Source organism: Culex pipiens, chromosome 1 (genome assembly GCF_016801865.2).
Source record: "Culex pipiens pallens isolate TS chromosome 1, TS_CPP_V2, whole genome shotgun sequence".
NCBI classification, from domain to species: domain Eukaryota; kingdom Metazoa; phylum Arthropoda; class Insecta; order Diptera; family Culicidae; genus Culex; species Culex pipiens.
The window spans coordinates 122,466,928-122,492,094 of record NC_068937.1 but is presented as its reverse complement, the minus strand read 5'-3'; the positions used below and the strand labels follow the sequence as shown (position 1 = coordinate 122,492,094).

The 25,167-nt window shown below is 47.6% G+C and overlaps 6 protein-coding genes across 7 annotated transcripts; 3 read left to right on the top strand and 3 right to left on the bottom strand.

Annotated features, from left to right (window-relative positions):
- The first annotated feature begins 1,062 nt into the window (after positions 1-1,062).
- Positions 1,063-7,621, top strand: LOC120424625 (protein THEM6-like). Of its 2 annotated transcripts, none has more exons than XM_039588790.2 (2): positions 1,063-1,170; positions 6,875-7,621. In XM_039588790.2, the coding sequence occupies exons 1-2, from the start codon at positions 1,078-1,080 to the stop codon at positions 7,463-7,465; spliced, it is 684 nt and encodes a 227-aa protein (XP_039444724.1). In that variant the 5' UTR covers positions 1,063-1,077; the 3' UTR covers positions 7,466-7,621. The 2 variants fall into 2 exon arrangements, with proteins under 2 accessions (XP_039444724.1, XP_052562295.1); XM_052706335.1 differs by lacking the exon at positions 1,063-1,170 and adding an exon at positions 6,148-6,280.
- LOC120424627 (uncharacterized) lies at positions 1,652-2,680 on the bottom strand. Its single transcript, XM_039588792.2, has 3 exons — positions 2,121-2,680; positions 1,885-2,055; positions 1,652-1,829 (listed from the first exon to the last, which is right to left on the bottom strand). Exons 1-2 carry the CDS (start codon positions 2,418-2,420, stop codon positions 1,948-1,950), a joined length of 408 nt encoding a protein of 135 aa, XP_039444726.1. The 5' UTR covers positions 2,421-2,680; the 3' UTR covers positions 1,652-1,829; positions 1,885-1,947.
- LOC120424623 (nucleotide exchange factor Sil1-like) lies at positions 3,897-5,438 on the top strand. Its single transcript, XM_039588788.2, has 2 exons — positions 3,897-4,080; positions 4,144-5,438. Exons 1-2 carry the CDS (start codon positions 3,972-3,974, stop codon positions 5,367-5,369), a joined length of 1,335 nt encoding a protein of 444 aa, XP_039444722.1. The 5' UTR covers positions 3,897-3,971; the 3' UTR covers positions 5,370-5,438.
- Positions 5,487-6,157, bottom strand: LOC120424626 (uncharacterized). Its single transcript, XM_039588791.2, has 2 exons — positions 5,796-6,157; positions 5,487-5,731 (listed from the first exon to the last, which is right to left on the bottom strand). Exons 1-2 carry the CDS (start codon positions 6,155-6,157, stop codon positions 5,554-5,556), a joined length of 540 nt encoding a protein of 179 aa, XP_039444725.1. The 3' UTR covers positions 5,487-5,553.
- On the bottom strand, positions 7,545-25,111 carry LOC120424622 (intermembrane lipid transfer protein VPS13B-like). Its single transcript, XM_039588787.2, has 9 exons — positions 24,602-25,111; positions 21,845-24,545; positions 18,688-21,778; positions 17,070-18,632; positions 16,897-17,009; positions 16,305-16,839; positions 13,364-13,578; positions 12,659-13,310; positions 7,545-9,879 (listed from the first exon to the last, which is right to left on the bottom strand). The coding sequence occupies exons 1-9, from the start codon at positions 24,864-24,866 to the stop codon at positions 7,645-7,647; spliced, it is 11,370 nt and encodes a 3,789-aa protein (XP_039444721.1). The 5' UTR covers positions 24,867-25,111; the 3' UTR covers positions 7,545-7,644.
- On the top strand, positions 14,023-16,308 carry LOC120424624 (alanine--glyoxylate aminotransferase). The gene is made up of 3 exons (XM_039588789.2): positions 14,023-14,846; positions 15,690-15,785; positions 15,849-16,308. The coding sequence occupies exons 1-3, from the start codon at positions 14,176-14,178 to the stop codon at positions 16,261-16,263; spliced, it is 1,182 nt and encodes a 393-aa protein (XP_039444723.1). The 5' UTR covers positions 14,023-14,175; the 3' UTR covers positions 16,264-16,308.
- Positions 25,112-25,167: the final 56 nt, after the last annotated feature.

The window sequence follows — 25,167 nt, the reverse complement described above, 5'->3', positions numbered from 1 at the left end:
TGTGGATGGTCCTGAGGTCATATATTCATACTAGGGTTGCCCTATATTGAGCCTTGGTGCTCAAAACTTGTCCTAAATATTCAAATCTAGCGTTTTTTTTATTAGGGCCTATAAACACATGAAAAACAATAGTTTATTGGTTCTTTTCTCAAAAAAAAAAAAAAAAAAAATCTGGAAATCATGTTTTAGAGCAGTTTTGAGCAAGCTGTACCTTTTGCCAGGGGCAAGATAGGAAGGTACCTGTTTGGATTTTTTTTAGCTTATTTGCTAAATTTTAACGCTTTCGCATTAGATTTTCAATTTGCAGAAAAATAAAAATTACAAAAATTAAATAATCAAAATGTTTGTTTGCTCATACAAATTGTTTTGAGGCCAAATTACGATCAAAAAAAAGATGTTCTGATAAAATTGGACAATTTTTCAAGATTTTCCATGCAAACTTCAAGCCACCCTAATACATACATACATACATAACAGCTGAATGGACAAAACTGCATCTCCACGATTGTAAAACCGGAGTGATCGAGAGCTTACAAACACACTTCAATTGCAATACAGGTGAGAATAGTCTATCCATAGACAACGTGTTAGTTGTTTCAGAATGAAATTCGTCATAACTGACATAACTGTCATAATGAATGAAAAAAGTGTTTCAAAATGCATTATACACCTGTCCAGTTGTTCTGTAATTATTAGTTTTGAAAATATCCAAGCATTGAAGAGATTTTTTTTTTCGCCAAAAAAAAAACTTTTTGCGGTGCTGTACATTGGAATTCCACAAAAATTAAACATATTTTTGATCGATCCCAGGCATGCTCAATATGATTTTAAACGCAGGAAAATGCATTCATAATTGTTTTCAGTTGGTTAGAATTCTATTTCCTTTTAAGTTTTGAAAACAATGTTTTTTTTCCCCTGATTTTTCGAATCGATTTTGAAGGGATGGGGCGACATAAACTTTGAAAAATATTTGCAACGGCCTAAGTTAAAATAAACACTCAGATGTTCAAACAACGTAATTTAGAGACACCCCTCAAAGACACCTCAGCTAAACTGACTGCAAAGCCAGACTACGAAATGCGCTTCAGTCGCGTTTCGATCTTGAACTTGAACGCACCGATCGCGTGGCACATTTCGTGGGCTCGTCGTCACACTATTTCAATCGTCAGGGTGAGTGATAGAATAATTTCTGGTCGTACCGAATTGTATTATCGAGCTAACTTTGCCCTGAAAGAAGCAAACTGAAATGGAATCTAGCGGGGGGAGTTGCTGTCTTTTAAAACAAGTCAAAGCACAGTCAATTTGGAAAGCAGAAATGGGAAAGTTTCTCGCTTTCTTCATTTTTGGCTTTAACGTTTTGGTAATGATGTAAAGGAAAATCGTTTTTTTCATTACCAGTGTCAGTAAGAAAAAGAAGTACAATTTAAATAACTGGAAATAACCTTCAGACTAATGGGTTAATATGCAAAAAGAGAGTGACCTTTTAGTTGGGCCCTGGTTAAGTAATGTAGCTTGGATGTAAAATGCTAGCAATGTGTGCAGTGCTGAACGGCAAAAGTGAAACTCATTCCTTGACGGGGAACTTCGTTCTTTGGTTTTAATGTTCTCTCTGAGCTAATGGATGTTGTGATATTTGATAATTGCAATTACATTGTAAAATTTAAACATCATGTTTATAGAAATAATGGTTAGTTATACATCGTTATTTGTCATAAAAGATCCGAGTATAGAGTTTTTTTGTAACACGATGAAGAAACATGTATACATATTTAAAATAGACATATTAAAAGATAAAACTGCAATCTTATGTCTCTCAGCAATGGCTGGTCCTACAAGATACAAATATATAATTTCTAAGATTAAGCGAACTCTAAAATTACTCACCATAGACCACACATTTTTTCCACATATATGTAGGAACTCTCTCTCGAAGATTCTCTTCCAATTCTAGGCGCAGACTTGATCAAAGAGTGATCCGTCCAGGTCACGCCTCGATTCGGTCGGATCTAACGTCCGACCGTTCGTTACCGCTGCCACCGTGCCATGTCTTGCGGTCTACAATGGAGTGGAAATAATGCGTAAATTGAACTACTCTTTGCGAAATCGCTTCCAAAACCCACCGAAGCTCGGAGTCCTTCCGACAGCGAGGTCGTCCAGCCGCGTCGCCTCGCTTGGGCTCTCTGCATGCGCTCCAGCTGCACCGAGTCCCCGGAGAACATGACCACCCCACCGGATGGCCTATCCGTCGGTATTTCGTTAGCGCTGATGATAATCCGTTCGATTAGTGTGCCCTGTCGACGACTCTTTGACCAGTCCGCGGTTGTTCCAGGTCCGCCGCTCTGCGCGGTTAGGGTGCTGATTCCGTGACACGATGCCATGCCCAGCAGGCCGAGCAGCAGTACACAAATCGTAGGCTTCATTCCGAGCAGTTTGGGAGCAGTTTCATCCCACTTTTTTACGACTGACAACGAAAACAAAGCGCGTCCTTGAGCGCGAAGTGTGCAGAAATTGATGTACTATCTTCCGTCAACTGAAGCATGTACATATTTGTGTGCTGCATTCTCGCGAATCACACATATTCGCATCTCGGCAGTAGATTGCAAGATTTGCGAGCAAACTACTCTCTGAGCACGCCACACATACCACATGTGATGATGATATGTGTGCGAATTGGCACCCGGTTGCATCCTTCCTCACACGAGACTTTCCGCGTTGCACGCGAACTTCTCTTCTCTCTGGAATTTTGCTTGATGCACACCAAGACTGAGCTGCATTTATAAACAAACGTTTGGCTGTATTCCTGCTTAATAACTTGACGGCTTTCCAATCACCGACGTAGGAATGGCGTTCTTTCAATAAGATCGTTGTAGGCAGCGTGTCATCTCGATTAAACGATTCGTTATTCTCTGGAACTTAACTCTAATGAATCGTTTTGGAAGTTTTTAACCTTGACTGGTCGCGCAAGTTTAAGCCGGCTACGAAGGCAACGGGGTTAAAATCCCTGCCCTTTCTGTGAAGAAATCATCCCCGACGGTATCCCGCGCCTGGGTCCACAGATGCTCCATACTCAACAGGTAGTCATCCAGGAACTGTTTGCCCGCCGGGGGTGAGTTCTCCAGCATGTGGTAAAGCTTACTCGGTACCAAGATGGTACGATATGCCCTTATCTGCGACGGACTTTTACGAAATTGTCCACCACAGATCCCGGTCATTACCACCACCCTCTTACTTTCAGCGCAGCGTTTGTCCCGTCTCTCCATTTGTGCCCACAGGTCTCCATTCACCTCCCTATCCATCAGCACACAGAACGTCAAAACATCTGACACTGCGCGGTACGGTAATTCCTCAAATGCCATCCGCGATAACATGTGGCACAGCTGAAGATGTTCCGCACGGCCGATGACGTCCACCGTCAGATTTTTTTTCGACCGTTATTCCTGTGCGAGGCTGCAAAATAAAACCATTTTGCTTTTTTTTGAACTATATGTCCCATAGCGAATGTTGTTGAATCGTTCATTTTCACGAAACCAGCTGGAACCTCCATTGTATAATTAAAACAGACACCCTAAACGACACCTTCTGAAACGAAAAGAGAACACAATGTTAGTAAACATCTACACTGACACGTTTAAAACAAATCTTACCCTCAGCATCTAGTAGTCTCTCCTATTTCTTGCATGCAAGTTTCGCTTTCTCCCCACTCGTTCTTATCAGCCTTGGTTCGCGCATGCATGGCTTATGTGCCACCACAAACACCGCGTGTTGTGTTTGTGTTAAACCGGTCAGTCGAGCACATGGTTTGCTGCGATGGTATGCGTGCGTGTCATCTCTGCCGACCACTGACGTGTTAATAATGTTGGTGGATGCCGTCAAGCATATTTTGCTTTGGTAATTCTACGTCGGGATTTGAAGTGATGAAAATTGTCTTCTTAAAGTGTTAATTCGGGAGAAGATTTTAGTTGCATTTTGTGATGAAAGTCTTAGCGAAGGTGCTGGTGGCTTTGCTGGTCACGTTGTGTTACGCGACCAAGAATGACACGGTTTTTGTGGCCACAGATGAGTGGCAGGAAATCGGCGACGGTAAGAAACGCCTTGCGAATACTTCGTTCTGACTTGCAACTTATCGGGATCCATTTGTTCAAGGTCAAGCAATTCCACAAGGACTGCACGTGCGGATAAATCTTCAAACGGGTAAAAAGGAAGCCAAGCTGCTGGAGCAAGAGTCTAACGACACCAGCAGGTCGACACTGTCGACCGTTCCGGGCGCAACCGTGCAGGACCATGACGTGGGCAACTCGGAAAGGCTCGCCAATATGGAGAAGTTGAAGGAAGCGCTGCAGCGCATTCCGACGGACGATTTTAAGTTTGACGAAAATGAACTAAAAAAGGTCAAAGCCAAGTTCAAGAGCTACGAAGAGATCCGACAAGAACTAAAGGATGCCCAGCTGGAAATCAAAACCGACAGTGACATCATGGCCGACCTGTTTGAACATTTTAATGAGATCCGCGAAGCGGGTCGATTAGCCGAGGCGGCGGTCAAAACAGAGCTGGATGTGATATTTGAAGATCTGCAATACCTAGTTCACCAAATTGACAACGCGGTAGACTTCATCAGTCGCCAAGGAATAGAGCAGATCATCTGGCCGGCGCTCAACCAAACGGAATCTTCCACGCTGAAGGTTCATGGCTTCAAGCTACTCGCAACCGTCGTCCAGAACAACCCAAAAGCCAAGGTGGCACTGTTTGAACGCAACGGCGGAGGCATCCTACTGACCAAGCTGTCTCAATCCAGCGACACGAGCGAAGTTTCAGCCGGACTCTACGCGCTGGGCAGCTTGCTCCGTAAATTCCCCTTTGCCCAAACGGAACTTCTCAACCCCCACGGGTACAGTCTCCTCTTCGAGATATTCAACAAGAAGGTCGACCTGCGGGTCAAGTTCAAAGTCGTCAAACTCATCTCCGATCTCGTCCAAGACTACGATCATGCCCTGACCGCACCGGAAGTCGACGCCCTCACCAAGGAACAATACCGATCAACCAATCTCAAAGAAGGTCTACTGAAAGCCGACTACTGTAACCAGGCCCGAGAGTTCTTCCACCACAACAAGGTCGGCTTCGCGCAAGACGAGAATCTCACCGAGGAGATTGTGGAGGCGTTGCGTAGCGTTAGTGCGAATATGTGTGCGGACACGTGGTCGCGCTGCGCCCTGTTCCGGCATACGCTGCTGGTGCTGCGAAACACGCTGGATACGCGACTGGGCGAACTTGGCGGCAAGGATGGAGCGTACTTGGGCGAGGTTCAGGCGGAAGTGGTGCGGTTTCTGGAGGAACTGTACGGCAAGCCGAAGGAGAGTCGCGATGAGCTGTGAGGTCGGACGGGTTTGGTGGACTAGGTGTAGAGAGAGTTGAAGATTGAATAAATTATTTATTTTGTTTTGAAAAAAAAAAAACTGTTGTTTTAATCTTAATTGTTATTTTCTGTGTGTGTGCGTGTGTAATACCCGGGGACCGGCATCGAAATTATGAGGAAGTATAGTTTGTACAGTCGCCTCTCTAGCTGTCGATCTTCTCGATATCAATATTGTTCCATCTGTCAATTGATCTTTCAGTACCTTCAAAGGCATGCTTTGATTTTTGCGGCCACTTATACTGTTTGCGCAGCTGACGGCGCTGCTTCTTGATCCATAGCTCGTGTTGTTCCCGCCACGTGGGTAGCTGTGGGTGCTGTAGTCTGTGGAGTTTTTTTTTGCAATTAGAAATTTTAGCGAGTTGAACAAATGGTCCAGAATACTCACTGGTCGCGCAAGTTCAAGCCGGCTACGAAGGCAACGGGGTTAAAATCTTTTTCGTTGACCGATGTAATTTCTGTGAAGAACTCAACCCCGACGGTATCCCGCGCCTGGGTCCACAGATGCTCCATTGTCAACAGGTAGTCATCCGGGAACTGTTTGCCCGCCGGGGGTGAGTTCTCCAAGCAGATTACTGTTGCGTGCCACACGGACGGACTTTTACGAAATTGTCCGCCACAGATCCCGGTCATGACCACCGCCCTCCTACCTTCAGCGCAGCGTTTGTCCCGTCTCTCCATTTGTACCCACGGGCCTGCATTCACCAGCACACAGAACGTCAAAACGTCAAATGCCATCCGCGATAGCATGTGGCACAGCTGAAGATGTTCCTCGCGGCCGATGACGTCCACCGTCAGAATTTTTTCGGCCTTGGACAGCCCTTTTTCGACCGTTATTCCTGTGCGAGGCTGCAAAGTAAAACAAAACCGTTGGTAAAATCGCATGCAAAAACATGCACATGCACTTTGTGAGCAAAAGCATGTAATATTGCATGAAAAAACGTGTACGGCAAAAAAAAATAACAACATTCCGGTAATTGTTTCAAACTTTGAAATAAAAAAAAGGTTTTTGGAAAAGTTGAATTAAAAAAAATAAGTTTAATAAAATATGTTTAAAAAAAAGTACCTTTAAAAATTTAAATTTTTTGAAATGTTGAAATTTTGGAAATCTTGAGATTTTTTAAAATTTGAAAAAGATCTAAGAATCGAGAGCCGTCAGTCGTAATTTGTCGATGGTAAATCGAGAAATTACGATCGAACTTTCTCAATCTTACGATCGTAATATTTCGATCGAGTAATCTCCATCGTGATTCAATAAATTACGATCGAAATATTAAGATTGAGTGCAATAATCACCACGATGAATTTTCAATATGTTTTCACATGTTTTATGGGACTCAAAAAGACATCTTTTAATCCATAGTGCAAGAGACATGATTTTTTGAAAAATACCGAACACGTGGTTAAAAATTAATGTGATCAAAAAGGAATAAAATAAAATTTAAATACGTCTTACCTTCTCTACAGATGTTCTCCTGCGGCCTGCTCATCACGCTGCTGGTGCTGTACATTATCTGGGATGTCAACTACTTCATCCGGTGCGTGGCCACGCTCGGCTACGGTATGCTGTTTCAGCGTAAACGCCGCGTCACCGACCAAACTTCGATCTACGGGCTGTGCACCACCCAGGACGTGGACATCTTCATCCGGCACATGAACAACGCACGGTACGTACGCGAGCTGGACTTTGCGCGGTTCCACTTTTACGCCCTGACCAGAATCTACGGCAAGATCAAGGCCAAGGGTGGCGGCGCCGTGCAGGGTGCGTCCAGCGTCCGGTATCGGCGCACGATTCCGATCTTTAGCGCGTACAAGATCACGACGCGGCTGGTTTGGTGGGACGACAAGGCGATCTACCTGGAGCAACAGTTTGTGACGCTGGGCGATGGGTTCGTGCGGGCGGTGGCCATGTCCAAGCAGTGCATCACGAAGGTCGACGTGGTGGAGATGATGAAACAGTTTCCAGGGGCGGAACAGCGCCCTAACATGCCGGAGGAGCTGCGCCAATGGCTAGAGGCGATCGAGACTAGCAGTCAGAAGCTGCGGAAGGAGAAGTGAATGCTCGCGAAGGGACGTTCGGAACAGTGAATAGCGCGACGGGGGGGTTTGGTGCAAAATAACGTTTTTGTTTATAATTTAATGCTATACCTTATTGCATTCCCATGGAGTGGTATATAAAATAAATAATACACCTTTGTTTAAAACAAAAGAAAACACTGACTAAAATTTCCTCTCCCTTACCTCGCATCGAACGGTGCAAACACGATCGTTCCGGCCGGCTGTTGGCACTTTTTGAGCAGGTTCACGTACCGCACCAGGTAGCGGGCCAGGTTCTCGTCGACGTACAGCACCAGCCGGCGTTCGTTGTCGACCGCGTCGGTGTCGTGCTCTCCCTCGATAATCGGCACGTCCACCTCTTCCAGAAATAGCCGACCGTTGTCGTCGTCGTCGTCATTCTCGAGAGTATCTTGCTCTATCTCGACGATCGTATTGTCGGGGTCTTGTTGCGTGACGGCGATCAACGAGCCCGATGAGTCGGCAACAGTTCGTTTGGGTGGTTGAGCTGCTTGAACCTGCTGAGGCCTGACGGATGTCGACGGGGGTGGCAACGAGAAGGAGTTTAGCTTTGGCAGTTGCAGCGTCGATTCCTGCACGAACTGGTACGTTCGACTGGAGATGGGGTAGGAATCGTAATCCGTTGGCGGTGGAGGTAGCTCCGGTCGGACTCGGAGCAAAACTTGGGTTGGATCGGTCGTGTCTACACTGGGGTAGACGGTCTTGAGGTCAATCACCTCCAGCAGAATGCTTTGATCTACATCTAGAAGGACGAGCGTCTTTTGGTAGATTCCCACTACAACCAGCTTGTACTGATTCCGGCTGGCGTAAGTCGCGTGGATGGTGAACAGCAGATGTCCATCGTACAGGGCTTGAGGTTCCCAGAGAGTTTTGTACGGGATTGGTTCGAGCCGTTGCAGCGGTTGTTGGCTGTACTTTGGAGTGGGCATCGTGTTGTACCCGACACTGTGTAGCATTCCTTGCCCGGTCAGGGCGACCAGTTCCGCAGCTCCGCTGATTGGTTTCGTAAACGCACCGACAATTCCCTTACCAACTCCGGTCACCACATCTATTGGACTCCTGGCCTGAAGAGGATGATGCGCTAAGCCGCCAACGGCTCCAAGAATGCTGATTCCCAACCCGGTGAGACCCTGAGTGAACCCCTCCGTCATACCCTGAGGTCTTCGACGGCGGAGAGCGTCCGTCCTCTGCACGTGCTCCGAGTCCAGGGTCAACCGATCGAGGTTTCTCGCGACCGACGTAGCCAGTTTCGTGACCGAATTCACCGTACCTGCGGTAATGTTCCGCACCAGCGAGGTCGATCCTTGCGTAAAGCCAACCAGAAATCCCCAAGGTCCACGGAACAACCCCTGCACCGGAAGCGAGACGAAATCTCGCAGTCCACTGGTGACCGACCGGGCCAACCCGCTGGGACTACCGAGAATCTCGAGCGAACCGATAACCCAGCCACCGCCAAAGATCGCCCCCGACAGGTAATGCATTCCGAGCGAGTTCCCAAACCGGATCGGCAGCGACCGAATGCTGGTTCTTTCGTAAGCGGAAAAGTCCAGCGGACTATGGTCAAGCGCGATGTACAACCTCATGCACGTGTGCACGGAAAGCAGCACGTGTAGAGGTTCTATCCTGATGTACCGGAACTTGATCGGATCCGCCAAGTAAGTAGATTGTTGAATCACCAGCTTCGGCACCAAAACCTGCCCGGCCGGACACTTGATGCGCTCTACGGCGACCTCCGGCTGATACAACAAGTTCATCGGCAAGCATTCCATCATATAATCCAGCAAGATATTGATATAAGTGTCCTCGACGTACGCCCGGATCGGATTGACCTTGAACCTTAACCCCTCAACCGCCGTCCAGTTACCCGCGTCCATTTCCACATAAATCGAGCACAACGCGTTCAACGCGAGCTGCTCCAACGCCTCGTTCAACCGAAATTGGCTCGGTACCACAACCGGCTTGCGCTGCTTAGCTTCATGATCCTCACTGCACAAAATCACCGGAAAGTCGTACTCCCCGTTACAGTGCAACTCGTTATCAACCTGCACGTTGACAAACTGCACCAACGCCCTCTTACTATCCCCACCGGAGTTCGCCTCAACCCCTAACCGATCAAAGCTGAACGAAATCAGGTCCGTCTTCGAGCAGCATCGAGCTGGCTGATCGCTGAACAGAGTCAAATTCAGCGATTTAAAGTAACCACGGAACGATACGCGCTTGGTGGGTGGGCTCGGAGTGTGCGAGTTGGAAGACGCTGGAATGCTGGAGGTTTGTTGCTGCTGCGTTTTGGGTTGGTGGGCGCCACCTGCGCTGCTAGAACTGGAATCGACGATGGTCGGTGCCGGGATCGGGTTCGACAGGCGCGTGCGAATGTCTTTCGCGGAGAATTCCAGGTCCTGAAAACAAGGCGTTGATTACTCTCATATTCAAATTCAAAATTGCAAAAAAAAAAATAGAATTTAGAAATTCAAAAGTTAGAAAAAAATCCAATTTTTCCAATTGAAATTTTTAAAATACAGAAATTTATAGTTCCATACCTATAGATAGAATTAAAAATACAAAAACGAGCTTTAAATTTTTTTTAAGTTTATAATTCAAAAATTTAAAATCTGAAAATTAAAAACTCAGGAATTTAAAAATAAAGTTTTCCAATATTCCTTAATTTTTTAATTTTTTTATTGTTTTTTTTTTTTCATACAGAGCCGATTTGTTAACTCGCATGGAACTACATTCGGATTAACGAATACAAATTTGCAAGTTGGAACGACTGACAGCTGTCAAAAGCACGAAACCCCGTGCTTGGAAAACAGGGAACAAAGGGGGCGAAATCAAGGTTACTGTAAGTTACTGTTACTGTCTTACAGTAACCTTGGGGCGAAATGTGAACATTAGTTTGACAACTAAATGTTGACGTTTGAGTGCATTCTAGCTCGAATACTGAATCAGCGAGCATTCGAATCAGCGGTCATTCGAATAAACGAATCCACTCTTTACTTTGTTTTCTTTTAATTCAACATTTTTCGATTTTTTTTTCGATTTTTTAGAAATTTCTGGAATTTTTTGAAGAATATGTTTTTTGTTTTTTTTTTTATTTAAACAAAAAATTAGGGGTTGTCATACAAAAATGTATTAAATTGTGTTTCTTGAGAAGGGATTTTCTGGATTTTCTGCTCGATTTGGTATCTTCGGTAAAGTTGTAGATTATAATTAGGACTATTAAGAAAAAATATGTATACGGAAAAAAAATCTCATTTAATTTGTAATGACTAAAAGCTAAATTCCCAAAACACTTATTTTTAAATTTTCTAATTTATATGATATTATTTAGGGGACTAAAAAGACATCTTTTCGTGGGCAAAATCTGGTTTAGAAGATATTATTTGTTTAATAAATTGTGTTTTTTGGATTTTTTTTTTGAAAGTATGGACAAAAAAATACATTAAATTAAAAACTTTTTTTTAAGTAAATCGAATTTGCAATCGAAAAGTACTTGACAATTTACATTTGGGTATATGTATTTATTTGTTTTTTTTTTGTTTTAAAAAATATTTTGGAATAGCTGAGAAAATGTGCTATAATTTTATCTTTGGAAAAAAAATCGGGCAATTAGTTTCTGAGATCCAGTCTATCCTGCTCATGTTAAATGTAAACATCCTCTGACGTAAGCAGGATAGACTGCTTGTTTACAAATGCACACTGACCCATTTACATTGTTTTGCTTGAATTTCTCTAATTGTCACCTAATTAGCCTGCAACTTTCAAGAGAAAATCATTTTCATCGATTCGAATTCGTTGTGAGGCTTAAGGGGAAAGTGGGGCAAGTGTAACAAGCTAAGGAAATGCTCGTTATAACCCATTTAAAACTTTAAAAAACTGTCGGATTTATTTATAATCATCTTATTCCAGGTCTTGACTAAGACGTTGATAAAACAAATTTTAAAAAAATCCTGTTTTTTAATGTAAAAAATTGATTTTGAAATTTTTGATTTTCCGTATGTTCTACTCAACTAGTGGGGCAAGACGAACAACCCGTTAGGGCAAGAGGAACAATGCATGAAACAAAACAACATGTTAATTTGCAAACGATTGAACTGTTATCACTTAGATACATCAGGTTAGAAAAAAATAAATAATAATAAATAATAATATTTTACTAAAAATTTGATCGTTTTTATGAAAAAAAATTATTACAGAAATTCGTAATTTTTTCCATACTAATAATCCTTACACGGAGAAAAAATAGTTCCCAAAATCGTGAACGAGCGCTCATGAAAATGGGAACCTCAAACAAAGTGTTCAAATCCCATGGTAGGATTTTGAAAAACGTACCATGAAATTTGAACACTTCGTTCGTGGTTCCCATTTTCATGAACGCTTGTTCACGATTTTGGGAACTCTTTTTTCTCCGTGTTATGGTACACTTGCCCCACCTGAACAAAGTTTTTCAAAAGCTCTCAACAAAAATAACCAAAAGTTAAATCATACTTAATAATAGGTGCAAGTCATTGGTAAGGACACTACTGATCTAAGAAAAATAGCATTTTGATAAAATGAGCCTTAAAATGAACCCTAAGCCTTATTGTGTTCTTTCCAAATTAATATTAAAAGAAAACAAAGGTTTTGAAAAAAAAAAACGTAATTCAATCTTATATCCCGTGGTGTTTAAGTCGTTTTGTCGGTTATGTGGTAGTATAATCAGCTAATTGCATTGCTAGCAACAATTCCTCATACTGGAAATAATCAAAATTGTAAAAATTACGGCCGTACGAGCGATTGTTCCGCTTGCCCCATATGGTCGTCTTGCCCCACCTTCCCATATCTCAGACTAGTTGCCTGATTTTCAAAGTTCCAAAAAGATATTTTTATAAAAAAATCGAAAATGATTTTTAGTCATAAAAGTTGAATAAAAAAAGGGATTTTTTCGTGTATTTATTTTTCTCTGAAAAGTCTCCATCAACCTACAACTTTGCCGAAGATACCAAATCGATCTGAAAATTCTTTGTCAAGATACAGAAATTTTATAAATTTACATACCTATTTTGTATGACCAGCCCTCAAAATTGTATGGGAAAACTAATGATGGACATGGATAAAATTTCATCCAAATAAAAAAAAATACAAAAAAAGTCGATTTGCAAAATCGTAGAGAACCACTCAATATAAAAAAAATCTCACCTGACTGATGTAATCGATCACAATCTCCGTGGTCCGATTGCGCACGTTAACGGCCAGCTTCAGATCCCCGTACAGTGGAATGTTCAGGAAGATATTCTTGTTCTCATCGATCCGCACCGGATGCGACCACCGAATCGCACTTCCGCTTACACAGGCAAAGATCAGCGCAACCTCCACGGTCTGCGCCTCCGGGAACACGGCATCCAGTTCTGGCGGCGTGTAGAACACTGTCTGGCGCGATCGTACGATCTGGTACCACACAAAGTTCGCCTCGGCCGGACACTCCGGGACGGCTTCGGCCGGTTTGCTCGCGTTGGTGGAGTCCGCCTGGGCCACGTAGATGTTGAAGTCGGTTCGGTTTTCGATCGCGTACGACGGGCACGGGTCGTCATAGATCGAGACATAGTGCTGACCGTGGTGGGTGACGGTCGACAGGGCTAGCGGAATGTAGCGATCTTCGTGGGTGGGGGTGAGATGTTGCACGCAGAAGCTGCGCCGGGAAACGGGAGCGTTCAGGTGGATTGGAAGCGAGAATTCGGTGTCGGTTCCATGCTGATACAGAGCTAGGTAGCACTGGTACGAACTGTTGGGTTTGAGACGGTTCTTGTGCTGGGACAGGTTGCTCAGGACGGTTACCGCCGAACCTTGGGGACTGAAAGAAATAAATCAGCAATCGAAGTCTACAACCAATAATTTTCTACATACTTATCACACTTCCGGTCATTCCGCGGAAGTCCAATGCACGCGGTATGTTGGCTACGCTCGTCCTGCCGAATCTGATCGAGCTGTTCGTTGTCGAGCACGGCAAAGCACCACCCGTACAGCTCGTAGCTGGAATAGTTGGTCACGACAAACTGCGCCGCTACGGTGATGACTCGGATGTTGTTCTCCGTGGTGGACGACAGGATGACGTTGCTGACCTGGTGTGATGGGAAAAATTATTGTGACTTACATTGCAGAGCAAACAATTACGCACGGTGATATTGGAGAGTAAATATTTTCCATTTCTGAGGCTGGGAAAGGTTGTTATCAGTTGGCAAATACGAACTTTGAGAGCGGCTGAAAACCGCAAGCAAAACTGCGTAGGTCATCGATCTGGAGTATCACTCTGGAGAAAAGTGACCATAAGATCACATCTTGGTAAGAGGGAAACCGCACAGACAAGCTGATTAAACAGAGACTGGTTGATCTGTAACATATGGAAAGAAACCACAAAGTCTCGCGTTTACCGCGACAACGTGTTATCAGCAGCAGGTTCTCTTTCATTCACTCTTTCTCTCCCACAACTAGGTGAGAAGCTTCAAGAGAAAACAGTGGTGCCACTTTAATTCACTACCAACTGATTAACTCTCAAATCTTTTCAGCAAACCTGGCACCACTGATCCGAGAGAGAAACAGCCCACGTACGCAAGCTTAAAACCGGTCCGTTCGCCGCTCGTCCGCTCATTCAGTCTCGACTCTGCCTTCCGCAATCATTCAACAAGTGAAAGTTCTCGCGCCAAAGCAAACTACGTCAAATGGAGTACAAAGTGACCTCTCCGGCGGTTCTCCGCGAACCCCTGGTCGTTCCGGACAAGCTGCTGATGGGACCGGGTCCGTCAAACGCTCCCCAGCGAGTTCTGGACGCCATGTCAAAGCCCATTCTGGGCCATCTACACCCGGAGACGCTCAAGATCATGGACGATATCAAGGAGGGCGTTCGATATCTGTTCCAGACGACGAATGCAGCCACCTTCTGTTTGAGCGCGTCCGGCCACGGCGGTATGGAGGCCACCCTGTGCAACCTGCTCGAGGATGGTGACGTGGTTCTGATTGGTCACACCGGACACTGGGGAGACCGGTCGGCGGATATGGCTACGCGGTACGGAGCTGATGTGAGGACGGTCAAATCGAAGGTCGGCCAGTCGCTCTCGTTGGAGGAGATTCGCACGGCACTGGTGCAGCACAAACCGTCGGTACTATTCCTGACCCAGGGAGATTCTTCGACGGGAGTTCTTCAAGGGTTGGAGGGCGTTGGAGCGCTGTGTCACGCAAACAACTGCTTGCTTATTGTGGATACGGTAGCGTCGCTGGGCGGAACTCCCTTCTTCATGGACCGCTGGGAAGTGGACGCCGTTTACACCGGTTCACAGAAAGTGCTCGGAGCACCGCCGGGCATTACGCCAATGTCGTTCAGCCATCGAGCCGTGTAAGTACGGGGCTGCTATCTCTTGACGAAAGTTTGTATTTGTAAGGTGATGATGAGCTTGTTCGGAGAGACAATCTTATCTGTGGGGCAGTAGAGGCACCGCTTTTATTGCTCTGTTGTGTTTTTGAAGGTCGATGTGCGCACCGTGCCCGGGGGAAAAAGTTATGGTTGCAATTTGGAAGATTCGTCTGACGTTTTGCGACCCGGGAGATAGCGACCGCGCGTGATTGGATGCGTAAATAGCACCGCTATTAAGTAATATTTGCGATAAGTGGGCTGTTTCTTGGGGGTAGTTGAGTGCAGAGCTGTGCAAATTACAGATTGTCGAGGGAGACAGATTGGCCGATGCAAAATAAATCGGCACTGGCAACGTATGTTTTGCGCTTGCAACACTGCCAGTTTTGCTGGGCGTAAAGGGCGGTTGGTGTCCAGCACGTTTGGTGTCCAGAAGCATTGGCCAATCTGTTTGCCTTGACAATCTGTAGTGCAAATGCATTCGAATGAATGTTCATTCTGCGGCTTCCTTAAACTCTTTTGTTTACAATGCGTACTCACAAATTTTCCTTTTTCTTGTGCTTCTCCATGACTCTTGCGTTTTCTATTGTTTACAATGCGTACTAACAAATTTCCTACTTTCAATTTGAAAATCATAAGTAAAATGCCTTCAAAAGCTTGTTTAATTCCCCTGGAAATGTTTTTTAAGACAATTCCGATCAGTACTAGTTTGACTGACATACATTATTTCAAAACTTCAGGTTGACAGTTTAGTGCCCAGCGAGTTCAAAACAGCACGAATTAACTTTGTTTTCTCTGTAATAATCTCTGTAAAAAATCTTCTTCTAGGGAACGCTTCAAGAGCCGTAACACGAAGGTCAAGGTGTACTACTGGGACATGGCACTGGTCGGTGATTACTGGGGATGCTTCGGACGACCACGCATGTAAGTAATACCACCGTCACGTTCGTAACATCAACCCGTAATGTGCTCTTCCCATCTTTCCAGCTATCACCACACCATTTCGGCCACCCTGCTGTACGGCTTGCGCGAAGCCATCGCTCTAGCTTGTGAGGAAAGCTTGCCGACGTTGATCGCGCGCCACCAGGACTGTGCGCAACGGTTGTACCGTGGACTAGAAGCGGCTGGCTTCGAGTTGTATGCCAATTCGAAAGACCGGCTTGCTACCGTAACCACGATTAAGGTCCCACAAGGAGTCGATTGGCTCAAGGTGGCGCAGTACGCGATGAAGACTTATATGGTGGAGATCAGCGGAGGGTTGGGACCTACCGCTGGGCAGGTATTCCGGATTGGCTTGATGGGACAGAATGCTACAACCGAGAGGGTCGATCGCGTACTGCAGGTGTTCACGGAGGCTGTCAAGTCAGTGCAACCAAACGTGCAGATTAAGGGCAAGATTTAAGCTAGATTTATAAGTACTTGTAGTGAATAAAGATGACTTACCCCACTTTCCGATCGTAAGCATATCTCAACCGAACCTTCCGCCGGCAGTACGTGACTGTTAGGAGCATGCTTCTTGACCGCATCTCCGTCCAAGTAGATCACTTCTGACTGCAGCGCGAACCCAACGTCCAGCTCCAGCGTGAAGCTGCTCTCGATGTAGTGCGGCATCACAATGTTGTTCGGCTCAATCAAGTTCACCTCGTACGAGTCGCAGTTCCGAACGCGTACCGGACAGCCCAGCTGGTTGATGAACAGTGCCCAGGGGGCGATACTGAGCATCAGACAGCAGGACAGTTCATGCGCCGCGGAACAGTTGTACAGCGGGAACGTCGCTTCCTGGATCGAGTTTTCCCGCCGCCAGCGAAGTTCTTCCTCGCGCGAGCAGGGCCACTTAACGGAATGAGACTTGCGTAGCATTTTGATGGCCGCTTCAACCGTCTTGAAGCGATCGGGCACCTGAAAGAAGGTCCGCCCGTCGATCAGGCGGTACGAGAGCAGCGCCTTGCGTTTGTCTTCGCCGTGCGGGGAGTTGAAGCTGGAGATTTTGGGGATGGTTAATCGCTGGTACAAATTCATAATTGGGTTAACTCACTCCATTCGGAACTGCAACTCGTGCTCGTCGGAGTTTGTCCCGGATACGAGCAGCTGGCGCCGTTCACCTTGTCCGTAGATCGAAAAGTTCTGGTCGATTTTCTCTTCGTGAGCCTGGAACAAAAACGTCCGTATTGCACGATCTTGTCGATCACCTCACCCAGTCAAACTTACCGTCGTGTTCACCGTCAGCATGGACTGTACCATAAATAGCGGCCAAACGACGACCAGCACCCGCTCGTTGAACGACTCCTTCAGCTCGGCGTGATCCCCAATCCGTTCCCGAATGATTCGCACCCAATAGCTGATGTATCCCTCCGTCGTCATCCCCGTAGGAATTTTCACCAAGTACGGCTTCGATCCGTTCATAATCTCCCGCATGGGAATGTCCCCGGACCAGCCCTTCCGTTCGCCGTCGATCGCCAGCTTGATGCTCTGCTGGTTCTTGTTGTTGGCCGCCCCGAACACGTTCCCGTCGGAACCCTCCTCGAGCAGGAAGCTCGTCGATACGTAGTGCTTGTCACTGTTTGGGACGACCTTGTAGAACCGGTACTGAACCTTCAACCGTTGGCTGGTCATGTTGAAGAAGCTGATCTGACCCTCGATCGTAACGCGCTTCTGAGCGCTGCTCAGATTTTCAACTCGCACCACAAACAGCTTGTCGTCGTCAACGTCTTCTTCGTGGACCGGCAAAATCCGAACGTAGAACAAGCCTTCTTTCGTCACCTCAAACGGTTCCGTGCTGATTTCCTTGTAGTTTTCGTTGAACACAATCTGCAGCTTTTGCGGATGTCGGAAGCTTCGGAACACGTACTGACAGAGCTCTTCCGTTCCCAGGAAGATCCCTTCGCCGGTACCAAACTGACCAATTCGAATACCCACGTGGGTGTGGTTGCAAACGATGTACTTCCCATACAGTAGCGTATTCTCCGGCTGCGTACAGTTCCATATCTTCTCCGCAACGAGCAGGTTGTACCCGATCGATGGCCCATACCGCACCAAGATATCGTCGGAGATCGCCTTGAACTCGAGCGAATCTTCCTCCGAAGATACAATCGCCTTCAGGTTGACCACTTCCAGCGCATTCTCAAACGTAAAATGACTATAGTCAAGCAGGTCACACTGCAGGTTCATCTCACCGCTCAGCAGAAAGTCAAAGTTGTCGTAGATTGTCGCGTGTACCCGGAAGTACTGCGCATTCAGCATCAAGAACTTGTGACTCCTCGATTCCGACGATTCCTTGCAAAACCTGTACCGCTCAAACGGTTTCGGAAGCGTTACGACCTCCGGTCGTTCGATCACGTTGAACAGATTGACCTGCACTGGACGCAGCTCAACGGTGAGCTCCACGTTAGGGATCATGTTTGGATTGAAAATCGAGTCAACGCGCATGCAAGCCACGAAGATCTTCGGATGCAGTCGGTAGGGTAGACTCACGATGCGACCCGTCGACAGGTAGGTATCCTTCAGAGCGTCGGTTATGTTCGAAATCAAGGATTTGCTTGACTCTTGCGGGTCGTTCTCGTCGTTTGCGGTGGACTCTTCCTGCTCATTGCCCTCGTAGATCACGTTCTGGGTCATCACGATGCGCCAAATCGGGGATGCGATCTTGCTGGACGGTAGCCGAAGGTCGATTTTCTCATTTTCCGACAGTGTAAACTCGCACAGCTCGAAGAAGTCGCCGTAGATTTCGGCAAAGTACTCCAACTTGCACTGGATATTCAACGACTTGGAGGTCTGAAAAAACGCATTGGTCATCTTGAGGTACAGATCAGATTCTGATCATACTTACATTCATCGGCACCGGGAAGACGGTAACGTTGTGTAGGGACCTCGGTTGCGGGTACCTCCAGCAGATGATGCCCACGTCCCGGTTGATGATCTTGATCTGGTACGGCAGCGGGAGTTCGTTCGCTCGCGTCGACTCGATGAACTGGAACGCCCCGGCCCGCAGGTCATCCTGGTAGTGCTCTTCCTGCGTTTTGGAAGCCTTGCTGAAGCTAGGCGCCGCTATTGGGATGAGGTTGTCGCGACTTGGAGTTATGTTGGCACTGCTGATGTCGGTAGTACGGGCGATGTCTTGTTCCGAGGATGATTTGGAGTTGAGTACTTGGTTGAACAGGTCGGTCATTCGCTGGATCTCGGTTAGGTTGTTCGGGTTAAAGTCCAGCTGGAGGTAGCTCGATTTGAGCTTGGTCTGAATGAGGGGATCCCGTTTCCAGTACTCTTGCGTTAGAGTAGCTTGCAAATTGAACGAGAACGGGTGCATGATCGTGAACAATCCCTGGCAGAAGATCAGTTCTTCGAGGTCCAGCGTAAAAGACATGCGTTCGGGGCGTTCTTGGACACGCAGGGATGATTGGATCGACGACAGTGACAGCTTACAGTTGTAGGCTTGACGATCTTCGTCGTGCAAATGGATCATAGCTTGGGACAAACGCAGACTGACCTTCTCGATGTCGTACATGTTTGACTTGATCATCTTGAACTTGTTTCGACTCAATATTGGTTTGGGTAATTTCCTCGCCTGCTTTACGGTAGACTTTTTCTGACCCCCTCCGACAGCCCCGTCCAGAACGTCCAGAAGATTTTGCAGGATCTGCAGTTTCTGGTGAGATATTGTCATCTTGATCGGTCTCCGGAAGTCCACGTTCAGTTCCTTGTTTTTCTTGGTAAAACTGTTCACAAACCGCGTTTTGATGATTGGCTGTGGAATTCCCAGGTCGTCAGGTTCTCCAGAAAGGGTCTTCAACAAGGAAAAATCTCCCAGGTCGATAACCAGATCAAACAGCGAAACTTGCATGACATGCTCCAGCAAGTTCAACGAAACCAATCCGTTCGGTTGAGCCATAACCATACGGAACAGCATTTTCGGTTCTTCGGTCTCTTTGACCTTCTTTTCGTACAAATTCACCTTGAAGTAACCTCCCAGGAAGCACACCTCGTATGGAACTGTCTGCGGCTCAACCGTAGTCCCCGTTGCCGCTGTCTTAATCTGCTCGGACGACCTGCTGGAAATCTTTCGCTGGCGCGAAGTTACGCTACGCCGACTGCTGGAGGAAGCCTTCTTCTCCTCGGATGCCCGGAACGACTCGACGCCGGAATCTTCCTCGAACTTTGACAGCTTGGAGTGACTGCGGCGGAAGGTTCGAGCCGGTGGTAGCTGTTCGGACTTGATCGAGTCGATGCTGATCGTGTCCTGGCTGGTGAACAGAGTCGGGTTGAACTCGACGACGCTGCTGCGCGACGAAGAAGCGCTTGCTGGAGGAGGTGAAACGAGATGCGCGATCGAGGATAGTTTTTGGGAGATGTTGCCGGCGAGGCGGAGTTGATCGATGTCGAGGTTGATGAGTAGATCGGACATGCAGTTGAGTTCCATCGCCTGGCTGCAGATGAGGACGTTCTTGTAGATGAGGCAGGGTGCGCAGATGACGGAAAAGTGAAACTCCTTGAAGATGGTGCTGACTTCGAAGTCGGACGATCGCTGGACGTCTTGGAGATTGTTCCACTCGAAAGCTGGGTTATCGTGGTGGGTTGTTGAGGAGGTTTGCTCTTGAATGTAGCCCAAGATGTCGGACCAGCTGGCGGTACTCAGTGAGATGTCTTTCAGTAGCAGTTCGTACTGTCGGTCTTCGATTTTGGATCCAGGAACGTTAAGGATTCTCATCTGGGCGGCTTTGGTGTAGATATCTGGTCGCAACGGAACTCGGCAGATTGGATTCTCGACGTTGTGATGCATAGTAATGGAATTGATCTTGAAAATGTACGCGTTACATTGCGTCGGACAATCCCGAAGCGGGATGAACAGCCGCAGTCCTTTGCTAGAGAACAAGATCAATGGGAGATCTTTTACCCCTAGAACACCTGTGGGTGCCTTTTCCTTGCGTTGGAAAATAGTCAGAACGTCAATGCACTGTTCCAGGAGTTCCAAATCCAACCGTAAATCAATCTGCTCCATTTTGGCGATCACCTCGATCAAGGTATCGTTCTGTTCCCGACTCTTGCGGACAGTATCCCACTTGGTGTGAACGTTTTTAGTCTCGGCTTTTGTTATTGTCAGATTCAGGAATGTATCGTTGGCGGACTTGCTGGACCCACCCGATTCAGTTTGCACCGTCAAACCCAGCGCTTCGTTTTTAACCCACGATCCTTTCGTCCCGTCAAACTCGTAACACTGCCCGTTCATTCCGCCGATCTTTGCCTTGATCTGCAGATACACGTCCTGCATGTCCAAACTGTAGATGATGTCTTCCATCTCGAACACTAGCTTAATCTTCGACTCTCCAGAATCTTCATTTACAACACAATTGACCGTCACCTTGGAGAACGTCCACTGCAACCAGATGGACAATGGAGTTGTGTCTACCTTCCCTACCTCCTTTAGCGTTTCCTCCGACGCTCCACTGGAATTGTGCGTCAAGTCCAGAAACTCCTTCAAATCTGCAGCCGTCGTAGCACCACCAGCTTGCGATATCTCCAGCACCTGCGGTTGATCCTTCTTCCCTCCGACTCCACCATCCTGACTTTGCTGAAACATTGGCAGCGAGAGAATCCGGTTCAGCGTTGCACCGACCAGCACCAGCTGCTCCTTGAACACGTTCACCTTCAGTGGCGAGGTGTCCACGTGGAAGCAGGCCGACGTAGCCGTACCGTCTTCCTTGAAGTTTAGCACCAGCGAGATGTTGGTGGTCGTTTCTTCGAGCAGTTTGTCCATCGTACGGTTCTGGTACGTCCAGCTGGAGGCGTTCGCCAGAGATACGGTCCATGGGAAACTTTCGCGATCTTCGGGCCATACCGATTTGGCGAGGCTGATCGGAAAGCGGTTGATCGACGCCGACAGGCTGCTGGACTTGAACGCGGAGTTGACGGTGATCAGTGGGAGTCTGTAAAAGATGGGTATCAATCACAGTATGGTTTGCATTTTGCATGGATTAGCTCTTGGTACTCACTTCAACATCACGATCTCATTGTCTCCAAACTCTTCCTCCTGCAATCCAGACGCGCCACCGCTCTCCTGCACGATGCTCTTCTCCGGAAAGTACACCGTACAGTGTGAAAACTCCAGATGAAAGATGATCCTCCTGGAGAGCTGCTTCCAAAAGTCCTGATCGGGCGAGCTCGTCGTCGCGGCACCAATTTCCAGCCCCCCTTCCCCTTCCTCCTCGGCCACGGTGGACGCGATCGCGGGCAGAGCTGCTCCATCGACCGCAACCGGTCCCATCGGCGGGTCCACCTGGTCCGAGCTGGAGTGTACGGACGTGATCGGCTGGGAAGTGGTGGTGGCAATCTTTTTGGGCAACAGACGATCGGCGGATTTACGCGGTGAGAGCGAGTGCCGGTGGGCGCGGGAGAGGGGATCTTCCGAGCGGGCCTGTTGAAGCTCGGTGAAGATGCGCAAGAATTCGTGCAGCGTTGGGTCGACGTTGAGGGAGAGGTCGAGGAAGCGACCGTAGAAGAGTGGAGGGTGCTCGAGGGCGGTGAGGGTGCGATCGATCGGAAGTTGCACGATTACGGTGAGGAAGTCTTCGTCGGTGGGATGGTCTGGCCAGAGGGCGGTCAGGGAGCGTTGGGAGGAAGCGGTTGTAGGTGTGTACGTTAGACAGCGGAGGCTGCGGGAGGTCAGCTTGAGGCAGGAAGTGCGCTCGGAGAGTACTTGACGCGCGTGGACGTGGGAGATGATCAGATCGAGGATCGGAGTCGATGGTGGGTTGAGGTTTGAGAGCAGTTCTTGGGATGGGTTGAAGGATGGGGTCTTGTTGAGAAGGGAGGAGAGGATCGAGGATGACACGATGGTTTGCTGGGGATTTAGGAATAGTTTCACGTCGGAAGCGCCAAAGTTGTGTTCGGTTTTGTTGAGTTCCGCGTTGGGCCAAAGTTCTGGGAAGATCAAGTAGCGATGCTGGTGATTCAAGTTGATGGCCGTGGCGATTAGGTGGATGGAGTCCGCGTAGCGCAGCTTAACTTGTGCGCGTTCCAGATTTCCTGAGATCGAGTGGAAGCAGCTGTCGAAGAGTTTGGACGGAGGTTCTGGCAGTTGGCAGGTCGTGAAGACGAGGCGGTTTTCGTAGAGCGGAGTTAGGATATTGCACTCGATTCGGTTGAAGTCGACCTCCAGCAAGGGTCCAAGATCGGTTGTTGTGGGGTTTTTGGAAGAACTCCGCTTACGACCGAGCTGGAACCGGCCGTGATCGAACGGATGAAGTTCCAACGTTGGCGTTACGACAGTAAGGTGGATCTGTTTGAGCGGGATTTCGCTCATCAGAGCGTCATAGTCTTCCGCCGATGGCGGGGGAAGTTGGGACAAATTTGGCGTCGGTTTTTCCTCGTAGTACGGCTGGTATTCGTAGGCATCCTTGTAAGAGATCAACTTTTTCACGCGGTGAAGAGTATCCGCACCGATTTTTAACCGGAATTTGCCAAAGAATCCGCGAATCATGTACTTCTCGGACAGATTGCTGAACTCTAGATCGCTCCCAAACTCGGATGTTCGACGGTCGTCCGGAATTTGCACTTCGTGGACAATGTCCATCGCGATCGCCGGAGATCTTGCCAGCAGAACCTGCTGGGTGTACGTCCCAAGGTGGTAATTCCAGTTGACGTTGTACTTCCGACTTTCACCTGTTTTCTCGTCAAAAAATGACCCTCTCACATGCGAATTATCCTCCGAAACAGTTGCCTCACTAGTAAATATCTCCTTGATACCCATCGGATGTCCGCAGGGACAATCTTCCAGCGACTGCAGCCCGACCTTGGCGATACCTCCGCTAAAATTGAACCACTTCAAACCGCAAATTACCACCTCTCCATGCACTCCGTTCAAATCCAGCTGCAAAAACGGGTTGTATTTGATCTTCCGCGCCGTTCCCACCACACTGTCCCCAACCAGCTCCTGCGTCTTGAAGATCATCCGCAGCCGATCGATGTAGCAACCGGCGTGAAACACGTGAAACTCATGGTCGTCCGTGCTATCCGACTCGCTTTCTTCCGGAAAGAACGACGGCAGCAGATTCCAAGCCCACGACAGCAGCGATTCCTGGTTGGCCTCACCTTCTCCTTCCCCACTGCCTTCCGCACCCAGTGAAGTTTCACTCTTGATCTTACCCTGCTTCAGCGCCATTCCAAGCTCGTACAGCCGCATCAACATGGGAAACTGCTGCGACGAGACGTTCACGTCCAAAAAGTTGCTGTGAACGTCGATTCGGGTAATCGACGAGCGGTCATGCGATGCCGGAGCGTTGCTATATCTCATCAAAACCCGTGCCTGCAGCGTACTTCGATACAGGACCGGTTCCTGGCAAACCTCAATCTTCCCCGCCGAATTCCGCTTGTCCAAGCATATCGTCAAGTCGACAATATTGATCAGCTTCCTCAGCGAGACCCGCGTCGGCGAAATGTCGATAAACGCCGGATTCCAGCCGGCATCCGCCGACTCCATCGACAGCTGTTGTATGTTCATAGAAACGACGATATCTTCTTCCACATACTTGAGGATAACGTTGTGGCACCGGATCGTGATGTTGTTGGCGATCCGGTTAATAAGCGAGGCCATGTAGCCGGGAGGGGGCGCCTCGTCCGCATTTTTGTTCTTCCGCGAGGCATCCCTGCGAGGTGTGGCCCGACTGCCCGGTTCTTGCAGTTTAAGCACGAATTCTGGAGAAATAAAATTTGTACATTTTAGTTCAAAAGAAATTAGCTTGCAATCCTACCAATAGTGTTAATCGTGATGACAATCGGCTCCGACGCGATCTTAGTCCACGGCACCCGGATGGCCAGCTCGTGGATGTGGCCGGACAGAAACTGGAACGGCAGCGAAAGCTCCTCCTCCAGCACGTCCAGCTTCAGGTCCAGATTTTGGAAGACCACCTCGCCGCCCCACAGCGACACCTGCGAATCCTCCGGCCGGATGTTTTTGACATACTTCTCCAGGTAAGTCAAAATTATCGGCGTAATGTACGATTCGATTTTGAACATTGCGCGATCCGGAACAACCGACGGGATCAAAACATAACGGGATTCTTTCAACCACAAATTTTATTCACGCCACACATTTGGATATCAAAAGCATTCGTTATCAAACAAAGACACCCGCGTCGATAGTGATAAGCTGCACACAATTTTCTTGTCTTTGCTTTTTTGTGACTAATTTTTGCGAGAAAATTGGCTCTGATAACGAGCCAAACATTCCACGGAGTCAATTTTTTCACTCTGCTGGTCTTCTTTTTTTCTTCTTGTTGTTGGGTGGAATCTTGTGTTTTGTCACGAAACCGGTGAG

What these genes read in the sequence shown, in the direction of transcription:
- LOC120424627 (XM_039588792.2), bottom strand. Translation starts at nt 2,420, where the DNA reads ATGAAGCCTACGATTTGTGTACTGCTGCTCGGCCTGCTGGGCATGGCA. An exon ending in CGGAAGGACTCCGAGCTTCG is followed by an intron (nt 2,056 to 2,120) that starts GTGGGTTTTGGA and finishes ACTCCATTGTAG; the next exon opens with ACCGCAAGACATGGCACGGT.
- LOC120424623 (XM_039588788.2), top strand. Translation starts at nt 3,972, where the DNA reads ATGAAAGTCTTAGCGAAGGTGCTGGTGGCTTTGCTGGTCACGTTGTGT. An exon ending in GTGGCAGGAAATCGGCGACG is followed by an intron (nt 4,081 to 4,143) that starts GTAAGAAACGCC and finishes CATTTGTTCAAG; the next exon opens with GTCAAGCAATTCCACAAGGA.
- LOC120424626 (XM_039588791.2), bottom strand. Translation starts at nt 6,157, where the DNA reads ATGCTATCGCGGATGGCATTTGACGTTTTGACGTTCTGTGTGCTGGTG. An exon ending in GGCTTGAACTTGCGCGACCA is followed by an intron (nt 5,732 to 5,795) that starts GTGAGTATTCTG and finishes AAAACTCCACAG; the next exon opens with ACTACAGCACCCACAGCTAC.
- LOC120424625 (XM_052706335.1), top strand. Translation starts at nt 6,173, where the DNA reads ATGTTCCTCGCGGCCGATGACGTCCACCGTCAGAATTTTTTCGGCCTT. An exon ending in AAAGTAAAACAAAACCGTTG is followed by an intron (nt 6,281 to 6,874) that starts GTAAAATCGCAT and finishes CCTTCTCTACAG; the next exon opens with ATGTTCTCCTGCGGCCTGCT.
- LOC120424624 (XM_039588789.2), top strand. Translation starts at nt 14,176, where the DNA reads ATGGAGTACAAAGTGACCTCTCCGGCGGTTCTCCGCGAACCCCTGGTC. An exon ending in TCGTTCAGCCATCGAGCCGT is followed by an intron (nt 14,847 to 15,689) that starts GTAAGTACGGGG and finishes ATCTTCTTCTAG; the next exon opens with GGAACGCTTCAAGAGCCGTA. An exon ending in TGCTTCGGACGACCACGCAT is followed by an intron (nt 15,786 to 15,848) that starts GTAAGTAATACC and finishes CCATCTTTCCAG; the next exon opens with CTATCACCACACCATTTCGG.
- LOC120424622 (XM_039588787.2), bottom strand. Translation starts at nt 24,866, where the DNA reads ATGTTCAAAATCGAATCGTACATTACGCCGATAATTTTGACTTACCTG. An exon ending in CATCACGATTAACACTATTG is followed by an intron (nt 24,546 to 24,601) that starts GTAGGATTGCAA and finishes TTATTTCTCCAG; the next exon opens with AATTCGTGCTTAAACTGCAA. An exon ending in GCTTACGATCGGAAAGTGGG is followed by an intron (nt 13,579 to 16,304) that starts GTAAGTCATCTT and finishes CCATCACACCAG; the next exon opens with GTCAGCAACGTCATCCTGTC.